General features: G+C 37.9%; 1 protein-coding gene across 1 annotated transcript; it reads right to left on the minus strand.

Moving 5' to 3' along the window:
- Positions 1–3358: 3358 nt before the first annotated feature.
- On the minus strand, positions 3359–21460 carry LOC130426090 (SEC14-like protein 1). The gene is made up of 16 exons (XM_056752635.1): positions 20615–21460; positions 20097–20167; positions 14122–14271; positions 13848–13979; positions 13644–13772; positions 13060–13225; positions 12813–12922; positions 12133–12322; positions 11435–11523; positions 11283–11353; positions 10721–10892; positions 10316–10450; positions 8851–8985; positions 7067–7318; positions 6632–6810; positions 3359–3944 (listed from the first exon to the last, which is right to left on the minus strand). The coding sequence occupies exons 2-16, from the start codon at positions 20157–20159 to the stop codon at positions 3839–3841; spliced, it is 2079 nt and encodes a 692-aa protein (XP_056608613.1). The 5' UTR covers positions 20160–20167; positions 20615–21460; the 3' UTR covers positions 3359–3838.
- Positions 21461–25927: the final 4467 nt, after the last annotated feature.

Raw genomic sequence — 25927 nt, forward strand, 5'->3', positions numbered from 1 at the left:
GTGCTGACTAACACAAAAAAAGTAGGGAATTAGTGTCCATGATCATTAGGTTCTAAATCTCGTGACTGTCAGAAACTGCCGTGAGACTGGGTTGTCACACCAGTAATTTACAGGTAATAAAAGTACCGATCGAAGTATAGAAGAAAATGATCATTTTCTTCTATATATCAGGCGTAAAAATGTACTGGTATTTTTAAACAAGTTTATCACACAATCTCTTCGCTACGCTGCAAAAGATGACTTTCTTACTCTGTCTTTTTTTCTTGTTTTCCAGTAAAAATGTCTACAAATTCTTGAATCAAGTTGCATTTTCTTGATGAGCAAAACAACCTAAGAAAATAAATCTTGTTTTTAGGGAAAAAATATGAAAATTCAGTGAATGTTTGCTTAAAACAAGCAAATTCACTTGTAAAGTCGCATTTGTCAACCGCACACATCATCATCCTTTATTTCTCTTAAAACGTAATCATTGCAGTTTAATTATTACCTTGAAATAAAATGGTTGTTTTTCTAAAATAAAACCTGAAATAATAAACCCCGCACATTATGCGGCCGACAAATGCGACCTCCAGAGGACGCAGCCCTTTGAACCGAGACGTTTTGGTTCAGCGTCTCTGACTTGTCCCCCCTTCTAGCTCCTCAACCCAAATCTCATGATTGGTGAGGAAAGACGCAATTGATGTTGAACACACTTAAATCCAATTTATCCTGGCACACTACAATCTTTCCGGGATACTGCTTTCAAAACGTTTTTTTCAAAAACGCTGTCAAAACAATGATCAATGCGAATGTGGCTTTAGATGAAGTCTGGACACAACTTTAAAGCACATGACATGTTTATTAGTGAACAACTTTGAGTAATAGTGTTTCTGTATCAGGACTACAGTCAGTCCAGATGAGCTGTTGATAAGCATCTTAGGGCCTGAACTACGACCTCAGAAGGGATCAGATATATACAGACTACAGCAGCAGGGACAAGTGCATGATCCAGCATCATTCACCTCTCAGTGTAACATTCATTAAACGTCCACGAATCAATAGCAAAGTCTCCCGGTGCGTTGGCTAGAGATCAGGGTCACCCATGTGCCTCAGGCCATCTTTCTCCATTTAATTGTCTCTTCTTCATCTTCTATATATCCTACTGACAACTCATGTGGGCCCTTTTAAACACTATTACTAGTCACAATTACTGAAACCTAAAGATGGTAGAAACGTTATGCATTTTTAGATTTGAAAAATGACTGTTCTGTACAATGTATAAGCTTTTACGCACACAAGTCCCCATGAGTTGGTGTGCATTCAGGTTTTGGTCCCCACTAACATAAAAAAACCAAGTCCACACACTAACCAAAAGGATTCTATCCTGACTATACAGCATCAGTCAAGTATCCTCAGGTTAGGCAATAGAGACAGATGTGTAGAGATGAAGAGGTGATGTGCCCCCTTCAGCTGGAGGCAGTTGATGAGTTTATGCTAATGACACTTGTACATATGTAAATCAGCCTGCAGCTCTCATTGCTATATTAAGCGGAGAGAGATGCTCAACAACACATTTGATCAAAAGTGAACCCCAGAGAAGACCCGAGATGACTTCATTATCATAACTTATTTTGACTTTGCGTGTAACTGGCGAGGAGAGTCACCCAGAATGGGTAGAACAGTTGAAGAGTGGATGCGGTCGCCTCAGATTACCTGCGAGATGTTATTACTCCCCACAGTAAATTGACGTTGTATATCCCAGAGATAATTTGATTAGGTCTCATATTTCTTTCACGAGCCTTACAAAACCCTTGAAACCGAGGCACGATCCATACAGATCACCTCAGAGATGCTGCAGTACCGCTGAAATCTGTTGAGCGGAGCAGGGGGTCTGCAACCCATAGGGGCCCACTGTGGAGTACTGCAGGGGGTCCCACCACCCCTCATTTGACCTATTTTTCTTTTTCAAAAACTATTTCTTATGCTAAAATGAAGCTAATGTTCAGCTACACCGCTGTTGTCACACATGCATAAAAATGTATCAGATCAAATTAAAATGTAATACAGATAACCCTGTCCAATAAATTTGATAGTTTAACAGAAATATGTCGTACTATGAACTATAGGTAAACATGCAAATGCTATCTCTAAATGCATTTATAATATGCAACACAATAACAGGTCTGCTTGGCTGGATAAATATATCTGCAGTGGCATTAAAGAAGAGTTTTTTAAGCAATGCGTGTTGCCATCTTGTGGTGAACACAGGTAAACACACTGTCCAAACAGACCTTATATGAAAAGATTATTATGCTCTACTGTTGAAGATTTTTCAACAATAGCAAACTATGTCATAACTCAATTCAAGTAAACTATAGGAATTATTATTATATTTGATTTATTTATTACCTTCAGTGTAGTCATCATTCATTTAGAATAAATCGGAAAAAAATACTATTGAAAATTTGACATTTTATCAGCAGCTTCTCATGCTCTCTTCCTATTATTCTATTAACTTCTGTTAATCCTATTACTTTCTACTTACTATTACGACTTTCATTAAGAGGCTTTTTAATTCAGTCAGTTTGTTCACATCAAAACTTTTGGTAACACTTCAGTATAGGGGGCATTTCTCACTATTAACTAGATATTATTAGCTTGTCTATTATATCACGCAATATCCAGAAATTAACAGCATTCTTTAGCTTGCCCCAAAACACAAACTTGTACTGACAGGTTGAAAGATGTCATGAGCCCATCCATATTCCTTTCATGGTCTAGATATGGTTGTCAACAAACATTGTGAATCTGTGGACACCAGTCTTTCATACAGGTAGTTTTTCAAGGGCAGCTGAGTAATTGCAGCAGTTTGAACCTCATAACAGTTTTTATTGAGACTGGGAAACTGAAAGGTGCTGATTCAATTCTGCAGTCTTTTATGCTGTGTAAACAATTCTGAGGTGTTAGTAGCTGTCAGTGAGTTTCTAAATGTTGCACTTTGCTAAAAGATTGCACATCTGCAATATCCTGCCATTACTTCTACAACAGTTCCAATAATTATATGAATATTATTGCAAATATTGTATTTAATGAAACTTGGCTTGACTGACAACAAACCGTCTAAACATTATTTTAGATGAGTCCAGATCAAAGGGCTAACCTATCACATTTATTCTGCAGTTTTTCTGGACACAAATAGCAAGAGCTGAAAACCGGCAACTTCAATCTGATTGTCATTTCTGACAATTAAAACTAGCGAAAAACCAGATCTTATGCTGTAAATCGCACACCTGGCCACCAGAGATTTGGGAAAAAGAATTAGATTTTTTCGTAATGTTGTTGGGTGCTGTAGAAAACATGAACATAAGAGAATTTCAGCTGCTGGTTACCATTTTTATTTAGTTCCTCACCACTTCAAACAATCTTTTCATTATTCACATAAATAGTGCTTCAGTGAGACAAGTTCATTTTTAAAAGTACAAATATTGCATGTAACCTGTTAATTTGACTGTATATGAAGTCATAAAAATGGCATAAAATCTCATGTCAACTAACCTCTTAAACCTATCATAGGCATGGTGCGCAACCTGTTGCTTTTTTGAACAACCAAGAAATGTAAACATTATTTACACATTTATTTGTAACAGTGTAGAGAAAACTTGCATATTTGTTATTCATATCTTGAGATATCACACTAGATAAAACAGAGATCAAAATGATCATTGCTTATATAAGGATTTATTATGTTTTTTATGTTAACCATGATCTGCTTCCATGTTAGTCCATTTCAAAATCTACAGAGGATTTTTTTGCCAAACCCGCCGACAGCAGCGTCTTGGTGTCCATCTGGAAGTTGATGTTATCTAGAAACGGTTGAACCCGTCTGTGATTGGCTGGATGAGGTGGTGGCAGCACTGAGCAGGGAGAAGCCACTGTTACTCGACTCCAGGCTGCTCATGGAGCCCCTGAACAAACACAAACACACTATTACAGAAATGCTTTTTAAACAGTACATTTTTTCCTACAATTACTAATGCATGAGAGAAACATGAAAAACACATTTCAAATAAAATTAAAACGGAAACATACCCTCTGTTAAAAAAAATAAAAAATATATAATGCAGAATAACATGTGAAAATGATATTTACTATTTGCAATGATGAATTATAATTTTGAATGGTATAACAATTTCAGATAACAATACTATTGAACTAAAAAAATAAATATAAATTATGTTATGTGGGGTTTAAAAGGCCATTTTACTCACCAACTTATAACCTTGAAAATGAAATGAGTGAACCTGAATTTAGGAGGCTGATAAAAGGGGTCATTTAAAAGAAAAAAGTCTGAGGGATTGAGGGGTTTTCTTATACAAATATTATGCAAGGGATAATGTACAGGCAGCAGGTAGTTACCACAGAAATAAACTTTAGGCTTATTTCCTGATAACAGCCGTCTGCTTGGACAGTATCCGCTTATTACACGGCTACTTGCCACATGGTAAAAATATTTCAAATTCACATTTCATGACTTTTTTTCTCATTTTTACCAAATGCAGACCTTCCGGAAAAGCCTTTTACTTTCGGTTTTGAGGTAAGAAAACGACGTTCAAATGTCACAAACAGGAAATTTGGTTGAATCACTTTTAATTATAATGTCATATACAGCGAGGAAAATAAGTATTTGACACATCAGCATTTTTATCAGTAAGGGGATTTCTAAGTGGGCTATTGACAGAAAATTTCCACCAGATGTAGCCATCAAGCCAAATATTGAATTTATACAAGGAAATCAGAACATTTAAGTATACAAGTTCAGTCATAATAAATAAAGTGAAATGACACAGGGAATAAGTATTGAACACACCATTTAATACTTTCTAGAGAAGCCTTTGTTGGTGATTACAGCTTCTAGACGCCTCTTGTATGGAGAGACCAGTAATCTGCATTGCTCAGGAGTGATTCTGGCCCATTCTTCCACACAAATGGTCTTTAAATCTTGAAGGTTCCTAAGGCCTCTTTTATGAACTTTGATCTTCAGTTCTCTCCATAGATTTTCTATGGGATTTAGGTCAGGTGATTGACTGGGCCATTCAAGCAGCTTGATTTTCTTTCTTTGAAACCACTTCATTGTGTTCTTGGCCTTGTGTTTGGGATCATTGACTTTCTGAAATTTTATTATAATAATATTATTTTCATTTTCAGCTTTCTGGTAGATGGCAGCAGATTTTTATCCAGAATGTCCAGATAGATTTCTCCATTCACCCTGCCTTCAATAATATGAAGTCTGCCAGTACCCAATGCTGAAAAGCAGCCCCAAACCATGATGCTTCCACCCCCAAACTTAACTGTTGGTATGGTGTTCTTTGGGTGGTGGGCAGAGCCATTTCTTCTCCAAACAAGGTGTGTAGAATGACTGCCATCTGACCATACTATAGTCTCCCAATAATCCACAGGCTTTTCCAAATGCTCTTTCGCAAACTTTAACTGAGCCTCAACATGCTTTTTGTTCAGCAGTGCAGTCTGCCATGAGCGTGCATAGATGCCATGGCGGTTCAGTGCATTGCTTATAGTTTTCTTTGAAACAACAGTGCCTGCTGATGCAAGGTCTTCCTGAAGTTCTGCCTGAGTGGTTCTTGGCTCTTGGAGAACTCACCTGATTATTCTTTGGACTCCTCGGACAGGGATCTACAGGGTCTAACTTCATGTGTTCAATACTTATTCCCTGTGTCATTTCACTTTATTTATTATGACTGAACTTGTATACTTAAATGTTCTGATTTCTTTGTATGAATTCAATATTTGGCTTGATGGCTACATCTGTTGGAAATTTTGTGTCAATAGCCCACTTAGAAATCCCCTTATGTTGTGAATTTTCCCCGCTGTATGTTATTAAAAGACAGTAATACTTAATTTGTCAAAAACCTGTTAAAATGATTTGCTGTATCCGAGTTACCGTGTGTTATTAGTTTTGAGAGGTTGCTATCTGGGATTATTCCACGGCTCATTCGAACGGGTGGCTATTTTCAAATAACAACCGACCAAAACTAATAACACCCTGTAACCCCAATGATGCAAATCTATTTGGGGGATCCAGTTTAATATTACACAAAAATGTATTATAAATATGTCTTTTAATTTGATTAAACCAATTTCCCTGTTTGTGATTTTTGAATGTCGTTTCTTACTTTAAAACCCAAACTAAATGGCTTTTCCTCGAGGAAGGTCTGCATTGGGTAAAAATGAGCTCATTAAATACTTAAAATTCACATTTTATGTCCAGTTTTTTTCTCACGTGGCAAGTAGACGTGTAATAAGCGGGATAATGTACAAGTAGCCGGCATTTATCGCAAAATAAGCCACATCACCCTCCGCTTCATGTTTTATTTCTTACTTCGGGGCTTATTTCTGCGATAACATCCACGTGCCTCTACATTATCCCATACATAACGAACCTGCAAATGTCGCAACTGGCCAATCAGAAACAAGAATTCCAACGAGCCGTGGAATAAAGAAAGATTACATTTTTTTTCCTGATTGGGCTTATTTGTTCACCATGTTTTCTTGTCTCTGTTGGACTGTTAGAATTTTTCAAGAAGCACTTAAGGCTCCTGTCTGCAATATGTATGAAGTGGGGAATAAATGTACTGACCTGAAGTCCGTGGACTGCAGCACCTCCATGAAATACATGACCTTGCATTTGTGTGAGGAGACCTGCAGAGATGCCAGCACATCATCCACACGTGGCAGACTGGTTGAGGAGTTTGTTGGAGTGCTATGAAAGCGCCACTGCAGGATGTAGAATCCGGGCCAGCGGGTCACATGAGAACCCTGAAGGAAAGATGAGAAGGCAAATATTAACTCCGGTTTTCAACTGGTTAGAAAGCCACGGACCGATTCTTTATTTATTCAGTTTTGTTATCTGAATTGTAATTCTCATTTTGTTATAACTTTAATAATTACCAAATTGTATTTGTGTTGAAGATTCAGTCCTCAACAATTCGAGAATACACAATGCATGGATAAATATATGTGTGTGTGTATGTATATATATGTATGACTTGTGCATATTATAAGATTTATCCACCTGTACGCTCTCTCCCTCTCTGCAGGTAAGTGCTGTCTCTACCATGCTGTAGTCTTGCCCAAGCATCCACGATCTGTCGATGAACTGGGTGTTGTTGCTGCCCGGACAGGCGAGGTTGTGTGTGCTCAGAGCTTCTTTTTTTGCGGGCTGAGGGGCTCTTCTGGAGTGGTAGATATTGAAGATTACATCGCCTTTACACACATCAAAGTCCCATGTAATGACAGATGACTCCTCTGTAACCTCGATCAGCACCTGAAAATATATGTATTCCATAAGCTGTAACATACGGTATAATGAACCACTATTAACTAGTGTATGTGATTAGATTAAAGGTGTACAAAAAGTCAAAGACCTTGAAGTTTCTTCTAAAAGTTCAGGTTAAATGCTTGTCAAACAACAGTATATTGAAAGAGTTCCTTGACATCAGGGATGTCACAATTCTTAATTTAATATTGAATCGTTCTGTGCGACCTCCACGGTTCAATACACAAGCAAGGTTTTGTGTTATATGATTTCTGAGCGCTTAATTACTCTCTGAACTGGCTCTCTCCCTGTTTGTCTGCATGTCTGTGTGCTGAGCTAGATAAACGCATCCCCACGAGTAATAACTAATGGCGAGGCTGTCTGCAACACGAGAAGCAATGTGCTGTTGAGTATGAGGCTGAAGAACAGACATGGACTGGCTTTCAGACAGCTATCTACATCTTATTGCAAGGCTCGCCTGAATACTTGATTCTGATTGGCCAGTCGCGACATATGCAGGTTCGTTATTCCCAAATAACAACCTCGAAACTAATAACACACGCTAACCCGGATGCAGCAAATCATTTTGACAGGTTTTTGTGACAAATTAAATATAAATGACGTTTAATGACATTTAAAGCAAATTGCCTGTTTGTGACACTTCGTTTACCTCAAGACCGAAGTAAACGTTTTTCTTTGTGAAAGAACGTCCAGTTTTTTTCTCATGTGGCAAGTAGCCGTGTAATAAGCGGGATAATGTACGAGCAGCCGGCTTGTGATCCTGATAACACTGTCGGGGCTTATTTCTGGGATTTCAACCGACTGCTTGAGCATTATCCCTTACATAGCAAGAGCATCTCCACGCAGCTATTTAACGTTACATTTCTTCAAATTTATTGTAATGGCAGTGGCGCACCTTGTTAATATATATTGTATTTGGCCTTTCCTATTGAGCGCTAGTATTTGCACTGTTTGACACGCACCGCACGTTTGTCTCGGTTTACCTCCTTTACAGTGATCGCAAGTTGGCATTACATCATTTTAAATACTCTGATGCGCAAAACCTCATCAAGAAGCTAATTTTACTAGCATGTTAATGATCAGCAAACCAAGAATTTCTGTGAGCTGTTAGTATAAATCTTTACATTTATTCAATACACCAGGAATTTGTAGGCCTACAAGTTATTTTTTGCTTAAGGAGAATACAATTAGTAAAGTAAAATAAAATAAAAGAATATTGGAATAAAAAAAGTTATTCTTAACTTTTTACGGTTCCCGTCACATAAGCATAGATAATGAAAAACACTTTAATGTGCCATCAGAACCGAACCGAAAACCATGGAGGAAAAAAAACAGGGTACGTATGGAACATTGGGGTGAGCTGTATCCTTGCATCCCTACTTTACATTGAGCCCTTAATTTGAATCTGCTCGTCTTCATATCACCAACAGGTGGCACCAGATATCAACAAACATGCAACTTAAATCTGGTAAACACAAGCTGCTGTGTATTGCTAATAGTCTCCAGTAAATAAACCGTACCTCATGTGGAGCCCCCTTAAACACGCTGGCGGTCTTGTAAATGGATTCAGTCCATAGTTTGACCTCCTCGTTCTCCAGTTCCTCAGCTGTGCGGTACAGAGATTTGGGCACCACACCTCCCTCAGGAATGTCACACTAAAGAGAAAGGAAAAAATACAGCGGTCGGGTTACTTTGCAGTCTTATCATTTCTGTCCAAACAACCTGGATTCTAGAAGAAGAGTGCCGTTTAAAGGGATATGTCAAAAATGAATACTGGATTAGTTGTGAGGATTAAAGTCAGTGTTGTGCATTACAGAATAAAAAACAGCATTTCGAAGAAATTCTTCCAGAGTGATTCATAACCAGGTCACGTACCCACCCACTCATAACACCACTAGCAAAATTCAACAGCGCTTCTGGGTAGTTTTCCCGGTAATATAAGCTACTGACCCAATATCTCGTATCATTTATTTCAAGAGGGTTCGGGCTTACTTAAGTAAATAATAGCACAGGAACCATTATATGAGAATGTTTGTGTGTATTCCACATAATTTCCATTGTATAATGTGGGTCTTGACGCAAAACAAGTTGTACTGCCAAACAGTTAAAGGTCACTTCACAATGAGTATCAAACTTCTGCATGAAACAATGCATCCTCTACAGATTCCTTGAACTGTGGTGAAATACTTCCTGAAATCTGGCACACAAAATAAATGTAGCTTCTCGTAATAAAGGGATCTATCAACCCCAAATATGCTTGTATTCTCACACAATGTTGCAGGGCTCTAGAGACTAACATTTGAGAGAGTTGGCACCAGCCCTTAATTTAGCCTTAACTATGCTAGGAGGCAGGGGCACTGATAGATAAGTGAATGGTTGAAGAAGGGAAGACGACAATGATGGTATCGTACTCAGTCACTAACTGAATTAAGTGCTTTTCGCTATAAATGGGAAAGTGATGTAACCGGTAGGCGGGATTAAACACTGTGCATCACAACAAGCCTAATGTGCAGTGCTACATATCATTACAGTCTGGTGACCTCAGCTCATCTCAAAACCATCTGCTATCTCTGCCTAGCTTTCAGACTTTTCTGAGTGGGTGAAGGAATGTCACCGCCAATTTACTTGTGCAGAAAGTACAGCAGGCTTCGATAACAGAATTCCATCCAGATCAGACAAAAATCTGGGGCAGTATTTAATGAGCTTCAACCACCATATCTCAACAGCCACCCAGTCATGCCGGTTCAGCCACTATAATCTCTAACCAAGTATTCATAGCAGCCCCAAGCTATTTTAATCTGATGACTAGACTACAGAGATTCTTTCCATTTTTGCTAGCATTAGCCCTTACAGATAATAAACAACACAGCCGCACATCTGGGGTTCAACGTACAAAACACGCCTCTTATAAATAAAAGCATCTGCTAAAGAACCATGGAAATTCTGGGTCAACATTTCAATATCAAATACAGTTTAAACACTAACCAAACAATCTCCTCCCAAGAAGTCGGGTATGAAGTCTTTGTTGATGTAGTCCACCAGACCCCCAGCACCCTGATAGTCATTACCAGCATAGATGAGGAACTTCTTCCGTGTGTTTTCATCAATGAATGGACTAACCTAGGAGGTGAGAATAGGGCAGCAAAAATAAGCGGGTTAATAGGTCATTATTTTCATTAATACAGTGCTAACGCACGCAGGCAAACATGACATTTACAGCAGGCCGGTAATTAACAAAGGCCAGGCGGGTGCAAAAACCCCACTAACTTGACATTTAACTCTAATGGGGCGACATTTACAACCATTAAATTAAAATCGATGATATGCTTATCTCAGTCTTTTCCAATATCTCCAGCGATGGTATTTTGGTATGAATGCACGTCTGCTTACCAAAGTCCAGAGGACTGGAAACACTCTGGGAGCTCTCAGTATGAGCAGACAGCCCAGTGTCTCGGGGTAGTTAGCTCCTACAACCTCGATGATCCTCAGTAGGGCTTTGATTCCTGGCCTCCACAAGTGCCTCATATTTAATCCCTCAAGGTCCACCAGACATGTCCAAGAACTAGAAGATGAGGGAAGCATTTATGCAGAGTTAATACAAGACGCAAGACAGTGGTCCTCAGTTGGGTTTTCTTCACAAATTCTACATGCATTTTTAGGTCTGGTTTTGTTCATGGTTTTTTAGAACTGGGGTTGTCACACAATATGCCCAAGTTTGCATCAGTCCAATTTGCCTCCCAACATGAGCTACCAGTGGGCAGCCTTTGTTGACATATTTTGTCGTCTCACTTTTACATGTATATCTATATCATTCATTTATATCGGTATCTACCTGAATTGACCTTGTTGACTGTTTATTCATCCACATGACTATATCAGAACTGACCCACAACTGATGATTTTTGGGTCCCCGTTCACCACTGTTGTACATAAAATAAATAAAAAAGTGTACCTAATTGGCTTTCCAAAGATTTTGGTGTTCTCTTCACAGCACCTGAGCCCTTCCTCATTGATGGACAGCACCTGATTGGGTTAAAAGTGAAGGGGGTCAGGTGAACATGTAGATTTGTCATTTCACAGTATGTTGATTTGTCCGAGTCTTACGTGTCTCAGTAGAGTCTCCTCTCCCAGTGCACGTACTAAACCTTTGGTGTCCATCTGACCAAGTCGAAGGATGTAAAGAGGACGACCATCTGTGCAAAACACAGATAGAAAAATACATTATTACATTGGCTTCCCAATACATGTTTGTGTATGAGCTTATTTTACATCCTAAAGAAAGCAGATGGGATTGTTTACGATGCATTTTGAGAATATTAAACAAATTCTCAATGGCCAACAGATGCTTACATCAGACTGCTATGCATAAAAAAATCATCTGTCCTTTATGTTTGCATGAGCTTTTGATATTTTTTTGTTTTAAGCACAACAGCATGAAAATAAACAGACTGGCAGCGTTCTCTGATGTAAAGTGAAATGTTTTGATGCCTTTATTGACTCATTTAAATGACATGTTTGACCAGTACCCATCTCTGGCTTTTAAACAAAGAGCAGTTGTGTGTCAAAGGTGTGTCGGACTAACATCCTGGATTGAAATAGCAAATCGCTCCTGGTTAGTTACATTGCATTTATGCATTCGTCAGATGCTTTTCTCTGAAGTGACTTACAGTGCATGTTTGTTGACTGTGGATCAGACCCATGGCATTTATGCAGCAAATGCAATGCTCTACCAATTGAGCTACAGGAAAACAGCAGTCATGTTTCTAAAGGTGACATCTAAAGTCTACAGCTAAGACTCGGACCTTTGTCATGGTGATGCCAGCCTCCGGTGTAGTAGTCCTGCAGCAGGGGTGGACACTCCCATGTGTCTAACAGGAAGTCCACCTGATGTTGTTTTCTCCACGTGAGTGTCTGACACAGAGCCTCTTTGGCCTTCTCCAGGTTAAAGTCCCTCGAGTACAGGAAACGCAGCACATGCTGGTCTTTAGGGATCTGTCAAGTGAAGGTACGTAGGTATGTAGACAAAGTCATTTTTAGGATATCTGTGTATATAGCTTTAAAGCATAACATTTTTAGTAGATTTTGGTGTAACGAGTGCTGGGTGGATTTTTGATGTGTTGTGTTATGGTAATGGCAATTTTCAGATTTGGACGCAAAAAAGCTCACTAACACAAAACGTTGTGGGTCTTTGAAAAAAAAAAACTTTGCATTTCAAGTCAAGTCAATTATAGATTTTGGATCAACATGCCAACATGTCCTCCTCTGTAACTCATTTACACATAACCAAATATAAACTTTCTTTTAAACCAATTCTCTGAAATGCTTGGTGTGGAGATTCAATGCAAATAAATATGTAAATATTTCTATTTCTATCTTTTGTATATGATTACCCCTTATCATACTCAACATTATCCTATTTTTCTCAAAACGAGAAGATTTCTTTTACAAGCAAGCTTTTTTCAATCGTATCCCTGGTACCCACCTTGCCTTTGTGTGTTTCCTGCAGCCACTGTCTTAAGCGAATAAGGCAGCTCTCTTGAAAAGGGGTCAGCTTTCCCAGATAACGTGAAATGTAATCCGCGTCCAACTTGTCTGTAAGCAACACAGAAATCAAACATGATGAGAAATGTGTGAGGAAATCTTACTGTACTAAAGGCATTTCATTTCTCGTCCACTTCTTATAATATGTGTGAGCATGTGATGACAGGAAACATTATGATTCATCTCACCATCTGGAGATGCTGGCGGGACGTCCGTGGAGCCGCTGTGAGTTCTGCTGCTGCATGCTGGGATAGCCCTGGCTGTTGTGATGGGGGTAGGAGGTACCCAGCGGGGCACATGGGTAATACCCTCCTCTTCCAGTTGGTTGAGGAAAAATTCAATGATCTCCTTTCCCTGCAAAGAGACAGATTACTTGTTATATATGTGTGAACTCTTTTTTTCAAGTAAACACCGACACATTTGGACAATAAACAATAATAATGCATAAGAAACATTAAATTAGCAATTAACCAACTCATTATTAAAAAAAGGGTACGTTAAAACGCAGCTTTCTTTTTCAGCGACAAACCTTTGCCAATTTTTATTAATTTTCATACAGAAGGTGTAATTTAACCTTGAAATCTGTCAATTCTATAAAAAGCTTTTAGGTACAACAAAAAACGTTCATGATTGAAATGCCAATGTATTGTTGTAAATGTACATTTCTTTAAATTCAGGGTCAAATGTCACAAATAAAAGCATTAATATTATTTCAGCAATGATTTGAGCATTTTATCAGTTTCACATTACCTAAACAAAAAAGTACAAATACCTTTTTAATGCTGGCGGCATATTGCTTCATGGCGATTTTCTCGGCTGTGCTCTCAAACCCGAAAAACGATTTGATGTCCATACTAGCAGATTGCTCAAAACAGGTCCAGTCTTCATTCTCTGGGTGAACCTGAAAAGCAATCGGAAAAACATCAGGATCCTTCTACATATCCATCGAGAGAGATGATGTTGAGGGTGTTCAGACCGTGTAGCAGCAGTGTTCAGTGACCATGACTCTGTTGGAAAAGGTCTCATTGTAGGCCTCTATGTGCAGTGTCCTCTGTCTGCGGTCCAGAGAGTTCTTCTGAATGAAATACACGTAGTCCACTCCTGCTATCTGTACGTACAAACAAAATCAATCATCACAAAGTATGTGCGATTATTAAAATGTGAAGGATCAAAATTTGTCAAACATACTGTACAATGAGTAAAGAGAACCAATGCCACTGCTTATGACATTTCTCAGCATATTAAAATACCCTTTTTAAAAGGCGAGGGGCATCCACGTCCAGAGTACATTTGCGCTCTACCAAATGGGTCGCTCCATCTTCACTTTGGTTCTCGTTGATGGTCTCGCTGTTCACAAACATGGGGATCAATGGACACTTTGGGAATCGTCTCTGGTAGGCCTATGACACAGAAAGAGAATGTGATGTAACCAAAAAGAACTGATAAATGCGCAGATGGAGCAGCTGTAGGTGGTTTCCAAAGTTCCAGCATCAATAATTCAAATAATCGACATCAAACAGAGTTTCGAACACAGGAAAGGTCTTGAAGAAAAAGCAAACCAACCTTGGAAAGTGTACAGTTGTGCAAAACATGCCTGAACCCAAAAGCAATGTTCCGCTCACACGCATTTTATTTTACTACTGTGGGTCATATGACTGATCTGCCAAGTGAAGTGTGTCGCATGCGCAAGGTCAACTATAAAAATTAACCAAAGGTACATTCTTCAATATTTACACCGGTCTAAACAAATACTGTGGTTTCCATGTGAGCTCTCACTTGTTAAGGTTTAAAGTGCCTCTTTAAAACATGTGATAAGTCACCGGAGAGTGCTAGAGGGATCAATAAACCACAGTAAATGATAGCTTCTGTTTGCAACATGAGCCATTTAAAGAGTTCATTTTTGAGATGTGCAGAGTCCATGAAGAGAGTACACCGTGTGACTTTGGCACTGGGCCAAACACGGTTTTGTTTGTTACAGAGGCCTAAAATGTCACATTCTGACTCAGCCAATGACATGAGTTCAGGGCGGGACTAGTGTTTGTGATTTATCTGGCCAATGGCAAATAGGGGAAGTGTTCGGGAAAACTGTCAGCATTTTTGCAACAGAGAACAACATTTGCTGCCCTTTTATGAGCTGACTTGATTCTAGCAAGCCGTGTTAAAATTAAAAAGGTGGAAGCGTGCTTTTGGCTTAGAAGAACAAACATGATGGGTTTGATTGTCAGGAAACACATATACTGATAAACAACTTCAAACTCACTTTGGAAAGAAGCATCTGTCACACCAATGGTAAAAGTATGATTTCCCAAAAATAACCCAATTCTAAAATATCAGCTTTGTTTTCTTTTTAATCATAGATATTATATGATATTAAACATGCCGCTATTAAACACACCTGATTCTCTAGTCATTCTGGTGCAACTTGTTATGGTGCAAAAATACAAACATTTATCTTTAAAATTGTGTGTATCAGACGTCAGCTGAGACCAATGTTTGCAGTCTATCAGGTGCCTGCAGCATATTGACTTATGTGTGTTTTGCTATTCTCGTGAGAGACGGGAAGATTAGCAACAAGATCCTGCTACAAAATGTGATAATGCAAACGCTCGGTCGTTCTATCTATAGACAGCGTGTCCTACATACACATGTGAATACTGTATGTCCAGCTCTCTCTGTCACATGAACAAGTTGCCTTGTTTGGAACAGACTACTAGCTACTGAACATTGTGCAGTACTTTATACGGTATAAATTTAAAAAATAAAAATGAGAGTTATCGTCTTTGAGTGTAGCTTTTGATACAATCATTTTGTCTTAAGCAACATGTCGCATGTAGCCACATGATTAGATGATATCAACACATTTTTGAAATCTCACCCACAGTGTAGGTTTGTAGTTCAATTCAAATCAACTTCCACAGCTCATATCTCATTATTTTCACCCAGAAAGTTATGGAATTCAGCTTAAATTTATAAATTCATTTAATTTCACAAAATGCTGTAATTTACTTGAAATGTTTTGTGTATATTGTGGGATATTTGAACAATTTAATTCAGGTTTCACTTCTGAAGTTTTTTACCCAAACCTTCTGACCTGATTTGACCGATGTGTGGCCCACTTGATCAAAACTAGAACAATACATGGATTTGAGCTTCAGACACAATAAGGTTTCAGAGTGGTTCCATAAAAGAGAAAAAACAGGAAGCAGATTTCAAAACAGGAAGTGCAGTTTGATAAAACCAAAACACCAAATAGTTTCATGAGCAACTGGATACAACTGTGTTCCGCCTCAATATTTACTGCAGTGCGACATTACCAGATGAGATTTGATTGACAGGGGATCAGACTGTGTGCACGGATTTATTCAAGAAAGAGCGATGAGCCATGATGTCAAACTGTGCACTCAGCAAATATGCACAATACCAATACACAGCTGTATCCCAGCTAAGAAAGACTAATTAGCGCTTTCACTGTAGGAAATGATGTCATTAATAGGGAGTGGGTGCTTGGGTGGGCAGGATCAATGCAAGTTAACCGTGACCTAATTGTCCACTGATCGATCATGGCTTAAGATGACATTAAGTAAAGTCTGTGTCTGGATCAATCGATTCTCCACTAGAATCACAGGAGAATACACAGGAACAATCACACCATGTTATTGCCATGTATGGGATATTAAGTTACATGTTTAACAAAACAGTAAAGAATGTTGCTCAACAAGATCACTATTGCCTATACATGTTCGTTTCAAAATCTCTAGCGCTGGATTTTGAACTTTGGTGCATAGCACATGCACATCATGGATGTGAATGATACTAATAGTGCAGAGGTCTTATGTTAGACTTGATTTACGAAGAAACTGTTCAATACTTCCCATTATACGGGGAGCGACAAGTTCAACATGTGAACATTTTATAACTTCTTGACAGCTGTTGGTGTTTTCAAAAAGGCAGCGTTTCCATTACAAACTATAAAAAAATACACTGGCCTTAAGATGGTTGCTAAACACTTGGCTCAAAGGATAGACCAAAAAGGTCAAGGAGTGGGCTTTTTACTTGGGCCAGTAAGAAAACACCAAGTACCCAAATAGAGCACCCTAGCAACACTTTAACAACCCCATACCAATGCGCTGGCAACCAATCTAAAGTCCCATCATGTTTTGGGACACTATTTATCACGGCTTACTTTAATAGAACACATCTCAACTCAATATCAAGTCATGCTTACTGACAACACTGCAGCAGGTGTTGTCAAGAAGAATATCAGTGTAATGTAAAATGTTAGATAGCATTCATAGATCATGAGACAGTTGTGTAAGGTATTATAGCAAGTGCTGACTTAAACAGATTCAGATCAGGTTTATTACATAAGGCCAGTAGGTGATGTGGAGCAGCTGATATATTACAAAGATTCTAATCCCTTGCAAAGTCACAATACTTGTCCACTGCATGTGAGGCAGAACAACAGTAGAACCAGCAAAGCTTTTGCAATTGTAATAAGATTAGGCCCCACAAAATGAATGAGTAAATATCTTTTTATTGGGCTACTGCAACAAACTGTAGAAACTTGGCATATTAATACAAAGGTTATCCAGATGCCCACATATACGGGAACATATATGTTTCTATAAGAGCTATTTTTGAAATTCTGTCTATGTTAACATTTCTAATACCAATATGGTTTCTAGGCATACATTACAAAGCTGAGTAGTATTGATATCTCTTCCCTTAATGTCACTTATGTTTACTAGCAATTAAAACACCCAGATGAATAAGAAAACTGTGCTTGTTAAGCCATTTCTTGGGGACTTTAACAACACTCTGACTTTGACACTGTGACCATTCACACGATAGCCTTTACATATAGACCCTTTTCGCGCCGACGTCTCACCCATACGTCACGGCATTAGCTGGAGGCAAAACAAAGGGAAAACTGAATGAGGCAAATACAAACCAGCAGGAATTCTACTAGGCCTGCACGATTAATCTTTTTAAATCGAATTCGAAATTTGAAGGGGTGCGATGTTCAAATCGCAAAAGCTGCGATTATTTCGATTAAGGGCTTTAAATAGGATAAAATGCACCTACCTAGTATTTGACGGTTGCTTCTGCAATTTTACGTTTAACCAATAGGGGGCATTTTAACACTGCACCTGCTATTGAATTAGCAAAGAACGTCATTTGGAAAAGATGAGTGTGCGAGCAGCAGTTCAAATTCGCAACAAAGTAGCGTTATGGTTGCTGAAAGGCAAAGTCCTTCAGCAGCAGACGACTTGGTACCCACAAGAAAAAGCAACGCTTATGTTTGGAATTATTTTGGAACATTCCCTCCCGTATGTTTTTTACTCAAGCTATTGAAAAGAATTACAATACGTGCAGGAAGAAGGTTGAAGCTGAGCTAAAAGAAGTGGAATATTACGCGACGACAGCCGACATGTGGTCCAGCAGGACGACTGAACCCTATCAAAGTCTCACTGTCCTTGTCATATGTGAGGATTTTGAATTAAAGAGGCGTTGTTTACAAACGTCGTACTTTCCCATTGACCATACGGGAGAAAACATCGCTTCTGCGTTGATTTAACTATTTAAACATTTTTGCATGACAACTTTATTTAAAAAAAATGGCCACAGTGTTTATGTGGTTTTAAATAAACAGTGGCATAATGTTACAATAGTTTGTGATTATGCTTGGTCTTTCTTTGATGCATGCTGTTAAAACCAACACAACAAACCTAGCTCTTTTTTAAAATAGTCAAGCGCATTTTAAATCGCAAATCACAATTTTGGTCAGAAAAATCGCAATTAGATTTTTTCTTCAAATCGTGCAGCCATAGATTCTTCTACATAATGAGTTTGATATTTTAACACATACCTGCTGCCGTTGCCAAACAAAAACACTGACGACTGCTGTAGTTAAACACAATAAAACGAGCGGACTGAACAGAAACAATCTTCAAGAATGCTCACGTTTCACTTCATAACATTTAAGATTAAAATATTACTGCCTTTTGTTGGTAAGGATTATTATGTGACGTGTCTAAAAACATCTCACTATGTATGCCCAAACCAGAAACTGGGGAACAAGGTTATTTTTCAGGTAGCGTTAACTTTTGAACGCATATGGTATGCTAGCTAACTTAGTAAGTTATACAACTAGTAGTTAACGGTTGGGAAGAAACTAAACATAAAGGAAACTGTTTGACATCTATTTTTCTTTAACTGTCACAAGTGCATTAGTATTAAGGGAGAGGGAACAGTGAGCAGGCTTGTGTTATGTGTCAGGTTTGTGTTCAAGTAAATGCATTTGCTAACGTTTGTCACTGCGTGAGTGCGTACAGGTCGGCCAGGTTCCTTGTCTTTCTTTTCACCTTACATGTTAAATTTGTATTCATTTTTTTCCAGACATTTTCAAAAACCAAGCAAACAAAACGGGCTAGCTAGCAATATTAATGCGGTCAGGGGGATCATTCTGCCTCTACCTAAGCTCCGCCCACAAAAACCTGTCACAATGTTTAATAACAGTTAAGGCTTCTATATTATTTTCTTATTTCTTACTAGATTTTTTCATAGTTGCGCATGCAGTCTTTGCTTCAAGCCAGCCATCAATGTGATATTTTTCACCAACATGCTGAATTAGCAAAAAAACACTCTGACTAGGGGGGCACTGACATTTTTACTTGAAAAAGTAACACTGAAATTTCAACATCATCGCCTTGGTTTCCTTTAGTGGGCTGTCCCTTCACACTTTATTTGCAATTCTGCACTGTTAAAACCATAAAAGTGCAATACAGCGTGACTTACTGTACTGTGGCACTAAAGTTTTCCTGTGTTTTAGTTCACCTCACACAACTCATTTAAAAACACAACTCTATAGCACAGCAGCACCTGAGTATAGCTGAATTTTAAAACCCTGTGAAGCTGAAATCTATATTAAAAATGATAACTACATGTTTTATCCAACAAAATGTTTAAAAGGCTATGGGCTTTTACATGGAAAAAACTGTATCAGTGTTAAAACAACCAGTGTGAAATAAGCTGTTGCAATATACTGGTATTGGCAATAACCATCATATTAACAAAGTGTTAAAACTTAAAAGAACACGTCATTTAATAATATTGTAAATCATTCTGGTTGACATAACCGGATGTCAAACTCGGACTAGAACGTGTCAAAACAATAACATGTGAAATATGTTCACTCAAGCAGAGAAATGGCTTTAAAACTCACCATCATTATGAGTTCAAACGGGTATTTATAGACCCTCACGGGGGACTGATATTTCTGCACCATCTCTGCACCTGCGCAAATATAAAGACGTTTCAAAGACAAATCCAAAAAGAGGTCAAACGTTATATAAAAGCACTGACAAACATTAATCTTCACTTCTAACGTTACTCAAGAGAATTCTTGTTGTGATAATTATTAGATTATAGCTTTCAATATCTAAGGTTCTAGGTAAGGGTTACATATAACGTTATCTTTTGAAATGACAGATAACGGTAACGTTATCACTGTATTTCAAGGGTAACGTTACTGAGGCAGTGTTAGTGCGGTGTAAACGCACATTAAACTAAACTTAAAATCTATATTTTTATGTATTTGTTATTTTATAATCGATGTTGAATCTAAATGGAAAACGGCGAATTAACCAGTAAACACCGACGCTAATGCTAGCTAATGTTAGCTTGCGAGCGAGCGAGAGAGAGAAAACAGGCAAAACTGTAAAATGAACGTTCAAACTTTACCTTTAACGTTAAATGTGCGCAGAAAGACGTTGCGTGGCGGACTAGATCACTGCTGATCTAAAAGCAAGAGCCCGTTCCGGTTTCTTTTAGTTATTCGGATCCATTTTATCGGAGAAGTTGAAGGAAGCTGAGTCACGTGATGTAACAACCCACGTCATTCACATAACTCGCACAAACCCCGCCTCTCAGCATACACAGGTGGGAAGAGAACGCAGTATTAGTGTGTATATTATGTGCGAAGAAATGTGACTTACAATTATTTTAGCCGGTAGATGGTGTTGTGGACGTAGTTTAAACCAAATACTCTTTAAGGAAGTTGTCCTCACTCGACTCTGTTGCAAATTTCGGGCAGTTATTACAGCCATATGAGATCAAATCATATCCACTTTATGGGATAAGAGAAGAGATATATCTCTGACGTCGCTCGCTAAGATCAACATCAAAGGACATATTTTTTTTAAGCTAAATTTGCACAAATAGACGCATAAACTTGTAAACACAGAGCAAACATGCGGCACTGCGCTGCGCTCGCGTGCTAATTATCGTAAACATGAGTTTCCTTGGTAAACCTTTCACATGAACGCTCATGGCCATACCCACACTTGAGGTATTTCCAAGATGTGTAATGACAGTAGTTTTAACAGTTGCCTAAAGGAATAGCTGTACCCTATTTAGTGCCGCCGCCTTGATGACTGATCTCAGTATAAACACCTTAGACTAGTTTTACAAGTTAGTCATTTATATGTATCTTCTAGAGGGGTCATAACAACTTCTTTAAGACAGTTACTTTAAAAACATTGGTATAATTGAAATATGAAAAGCAAGAAAAAGTTGTTAAGACACCAACCTTAAAGAAATGGTTCACTCAAAAATGAAAATTCTCAACATTTATTCGCCCTCAGGTTGTTTCAAACCTTTATAAATGTATTTGTTCTGTTAAACACAAATAAAGATATGTGTAAGAGTGTTAGCAATTTTCAGTTCTGTGGACATCATCTACTACCATAGAAGGAAATCTGTCTGTATGTATCTGTTGAACACAAAGTGAGATATTTTGAAGAATTGAATATCATTTATGTTTTCCTACTATGGCAGTTAATGATGTCACAGAATTGATAATTGCTGACATTCTTCCAAATATCTTTCTCTGTGTTCATCAGAACTAATTATTTATGAAGGTATGAAATGACATGAGGGTGAGCAAATGATTTTTGGGTGAACTATCACTTTAAAGTCCCAGTGAAATGTTTCATGAAATATTGCTGCATTTATTGTAAACAGCCTACGGTATTCGTTATTCTATTTGAAAAATGTATGTGCCCTGATAATCTTCAGTTAAAACCTGAAAATGCACTTTCGTAGTGACTATCCATCTTTAATGAAACGGAGCTGTTGTTTTTATACATCCACTCAAATTGCAGCTAAAAATGCAAGCCACTCTAACTATTTCTACTCATTCGAAATTACTTTTCACTAGGAAATGCGTCAAAATACAGAAGTAAAAACTGTGGCTATACTTCTGGTTAATGGGCACTTAATACTCAAGAACACGAGTTAAGAGCACATGAAAGTACCCGGATCTGTTTTGGATATCAAGGATGCATTGAATGCAGACTTGCACCTCTCAAACCCCCTTGAAATCCCATAAATCACTGCAGCGTGCTGTACAGCACTTGTCAAAGTCAATCTGGTTGGGGTGGTCACTCAAATGAAGGAAGGCGAGGATTTCAGTGCTCAATACAGTTCTCAATACACAATCTTTCTTCAAGATTTGTGTAGGTTTCTGAAAGCGAACATAAAATTCTGGCTGCGTCCAAATTTTGCCACTTAATAGCACGTCCACAAGACAGAAAGTAAGAGCACGTCTGTCCAATGTCTTAAAATTGCTTCAGAGTGGTATTCAGGGCTAAAGGGGATCGTTCACCGGATGCGGAAGTGCTGCGCAGCATTGGATAGTGCTATAGTTTGTAAAAATGAACATATTGTTTTCTCTGAGTGTACACCGAGTTCTGCAGCATAACAATAAGCCATGCATCATTCCATTCCATTCCATTCCATTTTCTACCGCTTATCCGAACTACCTCGGGTCACGGGGAGCCTGTGCCTATCTCAGGAGTCATCGGGCATCAAGGCAGGAAACACCCTGGATGGAGTGAGCCATGCATCATTTAACATTAAATTCAATTATGTTTGAAATCATCTTTAATGTACAGACTAACTTGACCATAAACTGGATGATGTATTTATCTGTTTGGGAATAACAGAAAAATAGCCCATGAATACAGAAAACCTCTCGATTCTACCACATCAATAGCAGGGTTGTCCTAGATGTAATGCTGCGCTTCCGCATCCAGTGTGCGACCCCATTAAGCGTATCCCATCATGCATCATTTTCTGGATAAAAATAATGAGACTTTGGCTCGGGTCTCGCCAGATGTTACGGAAAGCATTCCAGTGTAAATTATACTACTTTTTAAGGTTATATCTTAATTTATTCTGCTTGGCTAACAAGTGTATTTCTTTAGTTTTAGTTTTTTGGGTACAGCTGCTTTGATACAATACAAATAAAGCGCTATAAACTTAACTTGACTATTTAATTAGATATTATATATCATTTCGTAGTAAAATGGAAAGTGACATTTTGTTCGTGAAAAAAATGCTTTCTTGACATAATTAGACACACCACATTAATTATATCTTTGCACTTGCTAAGTGTTTCCCATCAGGTAAGAAATACTACATACTCACTTGGGATCTTAATGCCCACTAGAACTCTTTGGCCAATAACAGGAAATATGTCATGATAGTAGTCAAGTGCAAAGGCAAGTGGGTTTTTTTGGACGTTAGACATGACGCTGGATTTGGAGATCATTTTAAATTGATAGATTGAGTAGTCTCAGCGCTAAAATATGCCGGATATGATCCGCACATGATAAGTGATACTGAGTCATGTCGTCGCCTTTCTGGTTCTATCTGACATATGGTCAAAATGGAGTTATTCACATATTCTTATTCTGTGACAACTTATTTACATTATGCCATGCATATTTTTAAATGTCTGCATTTTGGGACTTTTTTAAGAAAACAAAAAGGTTCTATCTACAAAATCTTATTATAAATTGATGCTATAAGGTTCATTATGCGAGCCAATCAGCACATTGAAAGCACACAAGAGGACCAATCAGGATCAGGTGTCTTTGTCATGTGACCGGACTTCTCAGTGATGGGAATATCTGAGGAAACAGTGCAACACAAAACAATGTTTAAAAGAAACCTCAAGCTTGACTGTTTCATTAATACTCTTGTCAACGACAGCAGCTCTAACAACAGTATTTTATGTTTTGTTGAGGGCATACATTTTTATATTTATAGACAACACTAGCCATTAGAGCTAGCTTCCTTATACCTGTGTTAACATAAACTCTCATAATGCAAATAGTCCACGTCAAGAGTCTTGATAACAACAACAAACAATACCAAGTGATTTCAGCCAAACTCATCCCAAAAAAGTAATTTTACCTGTCCCACCTTCTGTGAATAAAACATTTCAATATAACAATTAGCACGGCCTTTTATGCTTAACTTGATCAAGAAAAAAGCATCCTAAAATTTGAAGTAAGACTCAGAAAAAACATGTCAATTAACTTTTTTTACACATTATTATAAACTCATTTCATGTTTTAACAAAAGCTGGAACTAAACTGTTTGTTTTGCTTGAAAATGTATTACTTTAATTAATGTATTTGAAAATAGAAAAATATTCTATCTTTGACCTTTTTGAGAATTTACAAATTTCAGAAAATGTTGATATTGTACATTTGAAATACATTAAGGGTCTCTGTCTCTCATGTATGAAAGAGATTTGTCGTATCATATCATTTTTGCCATATGAAATGCAAAGACTTTAAAGCTCAATATCTTAAAACTACTCAGACCGCAGATAGAACCTTGTAATTTCAAGGCAACGATATGTCTGTGATTTGTTGGCAATCGCCACGTACATTATGTAAACAACACAAATTTATAGTGAATTCTCAGATATGCACGAATAATGCAATGATGTATTGTGTGCTATTGCTTTAGTTCCACCCACTGCACTGTTTTTGGAATTAATCGTACAGCTGTATGTGTCTTTTATTAATGTGATCTAACTAAAGACTCTTCTAAGATGTGTGTGTTTCCTCCGCTTTAAATGCAAAGTTACATGACCCATTCATCAAATGGTTTATTTAATTAAATGAACATACAATAAAATTCAACAAATAATTGTCTAAATACAATTATATTAAGGGTATATATTAAATAAAATATGAATATAAATTATTATTAATGTAAATTAAATTAAATATCAATAGTTATTTTATTAGCCACTAGCCAGACCAAACAAACACTGACCAGAAGTTTTCTTTGCCCATCCAATGAAACCATCTATAGACCTGTCATGATCCCTGTCATTGTGTACCCAGGGTTTAGTGTCCAGGTAATGTGGAGAGTGCCCTCTTGTGGCTATGAGAGGGCACTGCTGCTGGTGACTGCGAAAAGACCCCTAAGGAAGACATAAACGCTGCTGGTCCATAAGAAGTTGCTGATTCAGTTTTTGAACAAAATTCAACCAAAAACCATTTACAAATGAATCAAAATGTTAAACAAATATCTTTAAGTTTTAATTATATATGTAAGACTGAAAAGATTGAATGAAGATAGGAAGCCGGAAGTGCTTCTGGATCAGTGTTTACGTTTAGCAAAGTTGTCTATTCCTATCTGGTAATGTTTGTATGAATATAACAATTGAACATTTATTGAACAAGGTCAAATTCTCTGAAGGGGCCTCAGCCCAGAATTATGCTGCCTTCACATGCTCTCGACACTATTGAAAATATAAGTTCCCTATGTAAAAGTGCTGATGAACGCACTTCATAATTTCAATAATTCAGAGAGCATGTGAAGTAAGCATCTGTGCATTAGAGCCCTGCATCAAACAAACCGATAGGACAGAATTGTGTATTGTATTAAGCTACTAAAGACAGTGAAATAGTTTTATTTCTCAAGACACATAACTTACCTGCTAAATTGATTCCAAATAAGCACCTTATTTTTGGTGTTAATGTGGGCGCCGCCATCTTAGAGCTGTTCGTGTGTAGAGTCACTAGCTAATGGTAGTCGTATTGCATATGAGACGCGTGTGCTGTTTTAACTGACTTTTTAATATTAGTTATGGAACCCTACGGTACAAGCTTAATTTGTGCAGATAGATGCTGCCATAATAGCCGAACATCTATTTTGACCATAGTAAAACTGTTTTAATGAAAACTC

Source organism: Triplophysa dalaica, chromosome 7 (genome assembly GCF_015846415.1).
Source record: "Triplophysa dalaica isolate WHDGS20190420 chromosome 7, ASM1584641v1, whole genome shotgun sequence".
Taxonomy (NCBI): domain Eukaryota; kingdom Metazoa; phylum Chordata; class Actinopteri; order Cypriniformes; family Nemacheilidae; genus Triplophysa; species Triplophysa dalaica.